At 44.5% G+C, this 12,355-nt stretch overlaps 1 protein-coding gene across 4 annotated transcripts in view; it reads right to left on the bottom strand.

Moving 5' to 3' along the window:
• The window catches only part of BUB1 (BUB1 mitotic checkpoint serine/threonine kinase), a 1,594,853-nt gene that overhangs the window by 472,958 nt on the left and 1,109,540 nt on the right, over positions 1–12,355 (bottom strand). For all 4 annotated transcript variants that reach the window (XM_069606846.1, XM_069606848.1, XM_069606845.1 and 1 more), the window contains one exon: positions 5,595–5,854. In XM_069606846.1, the coding sequence (XP_069462947.1) occupies positions 5,595–5,854 (260 nt within the window). The remainder of the gene's footprint in view (positions 1–5,594; positions 5,855–12,355) is intronic.

The raw sequence follows: 12,355 nt of genomic DNA, 5'->3' as shown, positions 1-12,355 counted from the left end.
GAAAAAGGAGGGTAGTTATATGCACTGGTTTACATGGAACTTTGAAATAAATGTAGGCACAACTAGTGGTTGAGTGTGCAGGACCACCTTATCCTTATGAGTTGTGGCAAATGGGTCTTGAACTGAAAGGGCTTGCAGTTCACCAACTCTCCTTATTGATGCAATTGCCACCAAGAAGGCGGTCTTGTAGGCGAGTGCTTTAAGGCTAGCCTTACGTATAGGTTCAAATGGAGGCCCCATTAGTCTAATAAGTACAATGTTCAGGTCCCATCCGAGAGCTGGATTGGAAACAGGGGGATGAATTCTCTTTACCCCATCCATAAAAGCCTTTATTACTGGAACTTTCCAACACAAGACTTTCTTCTGGGACGTGGTGTATGCTGAAAATTCAGCCAAGTGGACTTTTAGGGAATTGAAAACTAGACCTGCATCTAGCAGGGGAGTTAGGTTCAGGACAATATGTTTAGGTGTGCATTCAATCGGATTGATGCGCTAGCCATTGCACCAGATGATAAAGTGCTTCCATTTGTTGGAGTAGCAGTGTCTAGTGTTGGGTTTTCGTGCTTCCCTGAGCATGTCCATACATCCCTGAGGGAGTTGGAGGTGTCCGAACTCTATGACCTCAGGAGCCAGGCCACTAAATTGAGAGTTTGAGGGCAGGGATGAGGTCTTCCCCCCCTGTCCTGCAACAGCATGTTGTAGGGGCATGGCAGTTTCCTGGAAGGGGAGACCGACATTGCCATGAGACGGGAGAACCAAGGTTGGCTGGCCCACATAGGGCCCACCAGAATCATTGTGACTGGCTCTTGGTGCATCTTGCTGAGCAGGGGAGTGGGGTGGGGGGAGGGGCTTGTAGACAAATTTCCCTGTACATGTTATGTAGAGACGTTCCCCTTGGAACCGTTCTGTGGGTACCTGGAGGCGTAATCTGGGCATGGTGTGTTCTCCAGAGTTGAACAGGTCGATCTCTGGGAAGCCCCAGTCTGTGTAAACGTTGAAAATATTGTCTGCGTGTAATTGCCACTCGTACTCTACGGGTAATGGGAAGTCTCTGCTGAGATCGTCTGCCAAAAGATTGAGTTCCCATGGAACGTGTTATGACAGGAGGAACATCTTGTGTTTGAGAGCCCATTTCCATATGGTCTGTGACAGTTTGGATAGCCCTGGAGAGTGAGTGCCCCCTTGTTTGTTTAGGTAATGCATAGCCGTAGTACTGTCTGTGGGGACTAAGACTGTCTTCCCCTGAAGGCATGTTTGAAATGCCTTAAGGGCCTTGAACACTGCTAGCAATTACAACAGGTTTATGTGGTTGGATGCTACCACTGGGGACCACACGCTATGCGCCGTCTGATGAAGGAGGTGAGCCCCCACGCCATGTCAGAGATACGTCTCTGGTGAGATTGGCTTCTACTGCGGGGGTTGTGAAGGTCTTCCCCTTCACAAGGTTTTCCCTTGACCACCATTACAGTGACTTAACGAGGGCTGCCGAGACAACCACTAGATCGTCCCATTGTCCACTGGCCTGACACCATTGGCTTGAGAGCCACCTTGCGTGGGGCGCATGCACAGACGTGCATGTGGAACTAGGTAGATGTAGGAGGCCATTATCCCTAAAAGTCAGATGGCTTTGCGTAAGGTCACCTCGCGATTGGCTACATAGTGAGGGATCTGGAACAGCAGGTTTTGAACCCTCTCGGAGGGAAAGACGAGACAGCCTTTGTACCGAATTACAGCCCCCAGAACTGTTCGACTTGGTTGGGGTCTAGGCTGGACTTTTTCTCATTGATCAAGAACCCTAGATTTAAGAGGAGATCTACTGTCTTCTGGGTATTAGGCATGTTTTGCACAAATCTCCTGTTATTAGCCAGTCGTCATGGTAAGGGTAGACTGGTATGGACTGCCGGCGCAGGTGTGCAGCTACTACCGCCAGTACCCTCTTAAACACCCATGGGGCTGAGGCAATGCCGAAAGGAAGGACCTTGAACTGATAGTGTTGTCCTCTATCATGAACCTTAGGTACTTTCTGTGAGCTGGCAACAATGAAATATGAAAGTATGCATCTTTCATGTCCAATGTTGCCATGTAATCCCCCTGCAGCAGCAGTGGGATTACTTCCTGCAATGCAGTCGTATTCTGAACTTTTGTGGTTTGACATATGTGTTCACTGGGCGCAAGTCCAACGCAGGGCGCATGTTGAGATCTTTTTGGGTGCAAGGGAGTACACTGAATGAATACCTTTTTTTACCTGGTGAATGGGGACGACTTCTATGGCTCCCTATCCCTGAAGGATCTGCACCGCTGCCAGCAGGATTTGCAGGTGAGCTGGTAATAGGCGTCTGCTCCTTGGTGGATGATATTGAGTTGGCCGGTGGACCTTGATACAATAACGTGGGTGACTGTCTTGAGCACCCACTGGAATTCAGCAGGGGAATAGCTTGACTTGTGGGAGGTTTTTCCTTTAGAATGTCAAAATCAGCATTGTGAACAGCCTCCTGTGTGGCAATTTGGAAGTGGACTGTAGCCCTCTTTAGGATGCCATTGAAAGCCATTTGGTCATCGATTGGCGATAGCTGCCTCTGTTGAGGTGAGGAAGGCGGGTCCACACAAATGACGTCTGGGTCAGGAGTTGAAGTGGATGAGAGCCAAGGCCCTTTCATCTGCTGGTTGATCTTGTCCCCAATCTTGGAACTGGTCGGTTGTGTCCTGCCTAAAAGGATTGTCCTCATGACAATAGGGATTCTCATAGGTTTCCTCTGGCTCAGAAAACTCAAATATTCCTTCCTGATGAGTTTGTGTTTGAATTGAAAGCTTCTGCAGCTTTGGTAGAATGGGGCAGGAGTCCTACACCCTAGGTCTCTTAGGAGTAATGAAACTTTAAGCAAAGCCTATAAACTGACATTTTGTCCATGTAATTTTCGAACTTCTCTAATCAACAGGGATGAAGGAGGAAGTATCTGGAGGAGGGAAAGGCTCTCTAGAGGGAGGGGATTTATCAGTTAAAGCCCTAGAGAGGGGCTGGGGGCTTTCAGAGTACTCCTCTCAACAAGAGGAGGTGCTTTTAGGTTGTTCTGCGGCTGAAGCAAGAGCCGTGAGACTCTAGTTTAACTTCAGTGGCTGTAGTATGAGGGATATTCGACATGCCTGTAGGCGTCGTCGCAGTTACCGGCTCTGCCGAAACCTTAGGGGCTGACGCGTTCTTAGACCGCGTGTCGGCACTCATGTGCTTTTTTTAGATGAGACGCCCTTATGACCTGATGCCTGAACGCATGCCGAGAAGATGGATGCAGGCAGGGGGCCGAACTGCGAGGTTCGGCATGCACCATTGACGTCTTCGGTGGGCCTGTTGGCGCCTGGTGCTTCTTCGACAGATCCATTGAGGAAGCTCTGGGGGGCATGTGTGCCCCTGTCCCCGGGTCTGAACTCCCCATAACAGTACCAGTGGTCTATTAGGGCCAGGGACGGGCACATGGGAACCGGACTGCTCTGCCGAAAGGACTATGGCCTCCAGGTTGGAGCCATGGCTGCCGCTAGAGTCGTCATCCGACGCGACGGCCCCAACGGGGGGAAACCACTTTTGGCTTCCATCGTGTAGGCCGCCCATCTCTTAGTCCACCTAGGTTTTAATGTCTTAGGATGAAAGAATTTGCATGACTTACAGGATCTCTCGTCGTGGTCACGAGGTAAGCACCTATTGTATTTGCAATGGGTGTCCTTCCAGGGGTATTTTCCGTTGCAAAATGGACAAAACTTAAATGGAGTCCTCTCCCAAAGCAGAGGTGAAAAGCGGCAGCCAGTCCCCAAAAAGGAAACCGGGGGAAGAGGAAATGCATGCTCGGTAAAAGAATCAACGCAGGGTCCCACTCTTCCTACTGTAAGGGCCAGGCCGATGGCCAAGGCCACGCGGTAGACAGATGTTGATCGATGCATCAGTCGCCGAAACAGCAATTGGATGTCATTGACGCAGGGATCCATGAAGTAGTCGAAGAGACGTCAAAGACTAAACGACCATCGGTCGTTGGACAACAAATAAATACTTTAGCAATATCAACTCAGACGAGCTCCGCATAAGGCGACCAACTAGTTGGGCGGGGAAAAGAAAAAATCTGAGGGACCTCAATGCGTCACCTTAGGGATAGTGTTACAGTCACACCCAGGCTCGACGTCCCCTTTTGATCCTCGAAAGAAAGATGCAATACTCTGCGATTACCACTAGATGTGTGACTATATGCACAGCACATGATTCGAAGCATATTAACAAACATCAGAAAAACTGGACTCTATGTCCTATCTGGGGCGAGAAGAGGCGGTGGAAAGGGTCGAAGCTAGAGCCGTGCTGCGCTCCCTGGTGGCAGAAATGTTTTTAAAGAGCAGCTGGACTGGGTTAGGATTATCATAGATGAGGAATCCATGGGAGGAAAAAATCCATTAGAAGGTACAGAGTTTCACTGCCTGCCCCAGAGAGCATTCAGATGTCTCGATTGACATGAAGCGCAGTCCTGGGGTCGATTTCCTCTTCCAGGCATTATAGACCAATCCTGTGCGGTCGTGAATCTGACATCGCTTGACTGTAATTCAAACAGGGCTTGAAGCCAGAGGCCTTTGCAGAAGTAGGTAATTTTCAAAATATTGAAGTATCGGTGTTCCTGAAGCAAACAGAGTGCGCAGAAAAAGTAACTATGGTTGGGGTGCAGTGACACAATATATACTGACCCCATTGTAACGTCCAGTGCAGGGCACCTAGGACATCGGGCAGAGCAGATATGGAGCCGCGATGCACCCTTTTATGGCAGAAAAAGTTCAGCTTAGCTGTGCTGGGGATGGTATATCAAAAGACAAGAATCCGCGGGGAGAAGGAATCCATTCCAAATAATTAAAACATCACACACGATATATGAAATTTCGGTTGATGCATACCGAATTGTCACTCTATGCTAAGTGGCCACACCAATATTATTTGAGCACTCTACAAAAAAAATAAATACAGAACATTATGAATATTCTAGATATCAACATTAGGAGCTGCAGGTCTGCATGGAAAAATTATGCAGCTGCACGTCACATACCAAGCTGCACCCTTGCTGTTTTCTAGGGGTGCCAAAACAATGATAATTAGTGGTGGAACAGAGCAGTAGTTTGAAACAGAACTAAAAAGATACAATACTTTACAACACTTTTTTTAAAACAAAAAAATACCACAAATTTGAAAAAGCAGAATAAAGAAAGATTAATCTGCAAATAAGGAGACAATTACACGATTCACATTTTTTTTTTTTACGGCATTCAACTGGAACGCATAGCACAACACATGCCATAGCTAAGGAAGAGGAGTGAAACGGACAAACCAATGGCTGAAAATAAAATAAACACTGAATGAAGAAATGGCAAAAAATATTTGATCCCCTTAAAAGAAAATAGCGCAAAGTAATTCATCCTAAAATGTTGGCCTGCTGATTTTTGCAGACCAGAAAATTTTGATAAAATATTGAATTGAGGCAAGTATCAACATTAATTTGCATGTTAAAGGAACATTTTAGGGTACAATATATGGTAACTGCAGTGAGTTTGGCACTCAACCCAATATATTTTACCCTCACCTTCGGCAGCATTGTTGGCACTGCTTTCCCCTAACGGGAATGGCTGTAACAAAGGGTTTTGCTGTGGCTCTTCGGAAATTGAAGTAATGGTGTGATTTCCTGCATCAGAAAGTTTACATGCAGCCAGGCGACGTTCCGTCTGCTCAACATAGCCAGGCATGTGTCCAATCGGCCCTTGGTGGTTAAAACCTTGCAAAGATGCAGTGGAATGTGCACTCAAAGATGGATTACCACATTCTGTAGTCTGCTCGTGAACTGGACTAAATGCAAAAAAATAAATACAATTGGAAACCATAATTAATATAATCCCAGGTTTAACTAGAATATATTGAAATTAAGTGACATCAATAGTAGCCCCATGTCTAACATTACAGCATTGTCAATCTGAGCAGTAATTCATCCATTCATATTATAAGCTTGAAAAAGGTCACGCATTAGAGCACTTTATTACCTTTAAACAGCGCACTAAAGTGAGCATACCAAATGCAACATGTGAGGGTTTGATTCTTCAACAGATTTTGAACATTGTAAACCAAACATTCGGAAAAGGCTAGTTCAATTATACCAAATTCCAGATGGTTAATTGCAGATGGTGGGCAGGAAACCAACTCTTAACAGTTAACAAGCGTTCCGAACTACACCTTTCACAATCATACAGATCAAGGTGGCAAATATAAGTGCTAGCGGTCACAGAGGGGTACACATTTTTGTTAAGTTATGCAAGTATTACAGGTAAATTGGGTATATCTTAGAACCTGCAGGATTCTCAGTTGTAATGCTGGAAAATACTTAAAGGCATGGTCCAGTAAATTTTTTTATTGTTCCTACGGGTCGGTTGTTTTTTAAGCCTAAGTGGCTCGATTTTAGAAAACTTTCCTATGGACCTTACCCGAGTTTTCGTCCATTAAACGCAAGCGAAAACAGGCACCAGGGAGCCGCCATTTTGTGATAATCCTATCACTTGCTACATCGCCCTGGCTGACCTGCTTCTGCGGCACTAAATCAAATCCCCCGCCCCCGAGCCTGATATTATCAAAACATTCATATTCCCCGCCTCTCTCCGTGACGTTTCTGTGCTGCGTAGGCAAACGCGCCCAGTCGTCTTCTACGCGACTCCACCCAGAACCCGGAAACCAACACAGACCATCTCACAACACAGCGCGCCACAATTCGGAATATGAAACTGTACTTTAAAATCAAACAGCAACACGGTACCTTTGGTAAAGTACATTTATTTGACATTAAATGTTTAGAGAATATTAAGCAATTGCCATATGAACTCCGAAAGCTATTTATTTTCTTTTATCTGTATCCGCAAATCCTTAAAATGTTATCGTGAGTCACGCGCTGTTCCTTTATGGTACACAGGGTGTTGCTTTTCGTTAAAAGAAGCACTTTGGAAGCACGGTGAACCGCAAGGCTGTTCCATCAACTAGGCACTAGTCCACCGTAAAGGTTGATATGTTGCTTCTAGCCACTAGTACAGCGTAAGGGCATGTGGGCCCATGGCGATCGTCCCATAATATGGTTAACGTGCTCCAGTTGTTCACACGAAGCTGCAGGTGTCTATTGAAGAATCCGTCTGCCGGTGTCTCAAACCGATGACAGTAGCAGAAGGGGAGCAAATACCTGTTATGAAAACAAAAAAATTATAATTAGTCTTGCCAGCCGATCTTCATTAATATTACTCATTTTATTTATTACGGCCGATCAGAAACTATTTGCTTGCAAGGATAGTTCAATGGAGTATATTCGGCTCTAAAATCAATGCGAAAAGTAACGAAATAAATCGAGGCCAACACACAATGAGAAACGACAGTTAGTCTACATGCGTGTGGAATGATATGATATATGATATGGCATTTGTAACGCGCCTATACACAAGTGTTTCAAGGCGCGACGAGGCAGGGGGGGGGAACAAGGGCAGACAGACAACGATCCTACTAGGCCAGGTGTCTTTCAGCTCGCGCATGGGGAAAGGGAGAGGGGGGTAAAAGTGCTGTACATGGTTAGTAGAATACAAGATAAATAATAGGGCCAGCTGGTGGCAAGTGCAAGGTAAATGCCGGGAGAAGGGGCTGAATGATACAGAGACAGTCCCGAAGTGCAGGTAGACAGTGCAGGGAAAAGTGGCTGGGTCAAGGACCGAGATCGTTGAGACCAGTGGACCTGCATGCCCATGTGCCCACTACTAACACGTTTTCCTTGCTTTTCCTCATTCATTTATTCATGCATCCATTCATTAATTCTTCATTCCGGTATAAAAGCGTCTAAAGATTTACTCACATTATATTTGAAATTTCCAGTGTGTCTGCGTAATGCAGTCTGTAAAACGGACCGTGCTCTTGACAACGATTTTTCGTATACTGAACTAAAATGAAACTCGGTCTAGTTTCTGAATTTTCGGCCTTATCGTCTCTTACGTTATTGCGCACCCCCTTCAAATGAAGTTCTTTCGGCATGGTCCCTGTCTCAAGGTCAAAAAACAATAGACCCTTATACTTCCAGTGCGATTTGTGGGCCTCTTCTGGGCGCGAGCTGAAAATCAAAACCGCTGTCCTTCGCATTCTTTATTTGCAACATCCCGTAGTAAAGGCATCTGTGAGAACTTGAAGTTTAGAATCCCTCTATGTAGTGCGCCACAATGTGCAAATGCGAACTGGCTTCTCTCCCAAATGCCACGGCCCGCTTGGCGCGTTCTAAGGCCCCCAATTTTGTCCTCGTTGTCTGCGAGCTTTGCAGCCCAAATGGAGACATTTAATTTTTGGCGGAAGGTCAGGGAAAGTATAAAGTACCACAGGAGTCGAGTTAAAAGTGAGATTTGTTTGTTTGTTTTATTATTTGCAATACGCAAGCCTCCCCTCCGTTAACAGTGCGCAACAGTGTGCAGCATTTACATTTACATGAGATGAGACATGAGAAAAATATATACATACAGATATATGAGGAATAGAGAGAATTCAAAGATGACACCCAGCTTGTTCGCCACCCATGATGGTGAAGGTAGGGGTTAGGGTTACAGGTACACTGTACAATAACATTTATTTACAAAAAGATAATCGTAATGCAATTATTTAAACCGGGATTTGTACTTCACAACCAGCTGTGCTTCTGGTGGACATGGCACAGTTGCAATGTTTGGTGGCAATGGATCACTGCTCTGCACAGAAACGTCCAAAATTCCATATCTGTGCTTCTCTAACACAGCAACAATAAGGCCTTTCACAAAGTCGAACTGCATTTCATCATCGACTGGTTTGATCACCCATTGCTTACTTCGTTTTGAAAACACCTTAGTGTAGCGAGGCATCCTTGCTTTACCCCTAGTCCTAGATTGTTCACGTCCGACATTGCTGTTATGGGCCAAGATCGCTAGTAGAGTGCGATGTTTCATGCCCCTAAAGCTAAAATGCAAGCGCTTTGGCCTCTACTTTAGGCACATATTGTGGAACACCTCCAAATCTCATGTGTGACAGAATTCTGTCAGTCCTCTCAAATCTCTTGATAGAGTTTTGTCGAAAACAATCTTCTCAATGGCTTTGTGTGTCAGTGAAGATGGAATCAACCACTTCATCCTTGCCTCCTCTGGGGACAAAGGGCCATGTTCACATTGGTGGAAATATAGGTTTTCTGACCAGCGGTGAACGTTGATACAGTGGTGCATCAGTGACCACCATTTTTCCAGTAGTATTTCCACTGACCCTTCAGAAGTTTTTGAGCTCCACCAAAGATGGTTGGTGATAGACTGGGACCACTGCAAAATACTTTCAAAACCTTATTTTTTCCTGCAGCCGAGATTTTCTTATTGATTGATTTAGCAAGATGCCATACGTCAAATTGATGATTAATAAGCGGGAAATGCTCTCTCATTGTCTTGGCAATTGACACGTGTCTGTCCGTGGCTATGAGGTCATTGTGCATTCCCCTTGATTGTAGATATTCCACCGATTTTATAAATCCTAGTTTCTCGATGGCCACTGAAGATGTACATTGTGTTACCTGCACGACCACCAAACTCACAATTTTCTTACTATACATGTCCTGAAAGTGGTAGGTGCAGTACTTGGCATAAAATCCAGGGCTGTCGCACTGTCAATCGCCGGCTAGCCTGAAACGTTTCCCTTCGAATGTACTTGCTAGAGACAATTGTTCAATTTTCCAAGCATCACTAATGGCCGGAAACAGATAATCACGTTGGTATATGTAGTACAGCGATTTAGAAATGAAATGGAGTCCCACAAACTGAAAGAAAGCCTCTAACTTTCTAAAACTGGAGCCACTAAAAAGTGATGCAGCTGCACACAGTAGATTGCCTGCTGGCATTTTCCCCAGCATTGTTTGTGCAGACCATGAGAACCTATGATTTAAACGACAGGGGGCATTTATTTTGACGTTACTGCCTTTTATTTGACGAGTCACATTAATCAATGGCTTTCCACATACTTTCCCTCTAACTGAATGCCCACATTTCAGCATACTTATAATTTCCATCAAACAACTGTTGAATACAATGTATTTGCGCTCTGTCATTAGACTGTCATCCTGCGTCAACGTTGTTTCGGCCTGTGACGTTGCAGAGATTGCAACACATTGGAAAGTAATATCGCTGCTATCAAGTTCTGATGCGTCTATGGATGCTGCGGCTGGTTCATTCTCTGTCATTTCGACATCTGCTACCTCAACATTGATGGGAGAACAACAATGTCGACATGTTTTTGGGTGGCAATTTTTTGGCGGGTGTAGATTGATCTGCAACTACTTCAGAGCTATCTTCAATACAATTCAATATCATCTTCTTGTGGTGGTGCGGTCGCACTGTAGCAATGGTCCAATGCCATCTCGAGCCTGAACACGCCTCGCCTCAATTAATAGTTCCTCCATAGTGTACATGGTCTGGCAAGCAACATCTCTCATTCGCTTCACTGTCTGTGTATGTATAGTTCTGACACCCACGGGTAACTAGAGGAGAGATTGGAAAAGGGATGTTCAGTTTAAACACAAGATAAAGTGTAGTGCAATTGACTGGAAAAAAACATACAATAGTCCCCAGCACAAACATTTTTTTAAAGTTATTAACTGTTTGTAACTAACCTTTTTTTGTTTTTTTTCTTTGCAACTTTTTTGACTCGACCTTCAACATCTGCACGCTGTAGCTCCGATTCGTTTCCGCATGTCCTCCCTTCCTCTTGCGCTGCAACGACTATATTTTCTGTATCCGCATAGACAGCACGGAATGAGGCTCCATCGTCTCCCTGAAACATGTATCAAAATATTGTTAGCATAAAACACACGTGAGGACGAACACACAGGTACATCTCAATAGCCAAACACGATTTAAACATTGTGTGCAACAATCAAACGACAAGTATTCGACCAGTGATGATCTATTTCGATGGAGCTGTCAGTATCCAAACCTCTGGCTCTGCATGGACTGCCATGAATGGTTGTATTGGAGAGGAGGCATCAGCATCTCCCTGAAACACAGTACTTGCATTAGTATGGTTTTCAATATTGGAAACATAACGCACACTTGGGGTCGACGGCACAGGTACATATAAAGAGATAACCACAAATGATGCATTGTCTAAAACAATCAAGGAAAATATAAATATGCAGATTTCATCGACTTATTTCTCCGATTCCTTTACATCTGCATCATCAAAATGGGATGTTGTGATTGTAGTGGAAGCTCTGTCTCCCCGAAACACAGCACTTGCGTTAATACGGAAGAAAGTATAGCAAATGGAATCACGTTATATGATTACGCATGCTGGAGCTGTCAGTATCCATACCTCGTGCTGCTGAAGAATATCTATGGATGTTGCAAATTTAGTGCGCACTTCCGAAAGCTTTTGCGCCGATTCGTATACGCATTGTCCCGCTTCCACTTCCCCTGGAATTACTTGAATGTCAGGCTCCGCATCAAGTGCAGGGGTTGACGCTCCATCAACTGCCTGAAACATAGTACTTGCATTAGTGAGGATTACAATAGTGAAAACATAACACACACCTGGGGTCGACAGCACAGGTACATATCAACGGCTAACCACGAATGAAACATTGTGTAGAACAATCAAACGATGGAGCTGTCAGAATCCATACCTCCTGCTGGTGAAGAACATCTAGAAATGTTGTAAATGTGGCAGACGCTTCAGCATCTCCCTGAAAGACAGTACTTGCATTAGTATGGATAACACTAATTATAACTGAAAACAAACACCGGTGGACAATAACTAAGGTATAGATCAATTGGAAAGCACGAACCAAACATTCGGTAAAATAATAAAACGATAGAATAAAACTATTACTTGACATGCATGAAACAAGTCTGTAGCGGATTAGCCTACTAAGATTACCTGATACGCGCTGGAAGTGGTCGATAACTGCGACCACGTCAAGGATGTAGAATGTTCTTGCTTCAGATTCAAGGGATAGTCAAGAAGTTGTAAAGGTAAATTAATGATTGATAATGAAATGCCAATATTAAAAATAGCCATGTAAGGCGACAGAATACTGAAAAATGCACAATACAGCACAGTTCCCTGTTCCCATATATATACATTTCGTTTGTGGGTTATGAAATTGAAAAAGAATATATTGATAAATGTTATTATTCAAAAAGCTATACACTCATATCAATATCGAAATTATTACAAGGGATAGAACACCTACAATATCAATTAATCCATTCGGCTACCTACACACTACCGCAAGGCCTAAAGCTAAATCCGGACACTTGACTCATCGGTGGAGGAATGTGG

This window comes from Ambystoma mexicanum, chromosome 4p (genome assembly GCF_040938575.1).
Source record: "Ambystoma mexicanum isolate Mex_15411 chromosome 4p, UKY_AmexF1_1, whole genome shotgun sequence".
NCBI lineage: Eukaryota > Metazoa > Chordata > Amphibia > Caudata > Ambystomatidae > Ambystoma > Ambystoma mexicanum.
The sequence above is the reverse complement of the archived record's forward strand: the minus strand, read 5'-3'. Positions and strand labels throughout refer to the sequence as shown.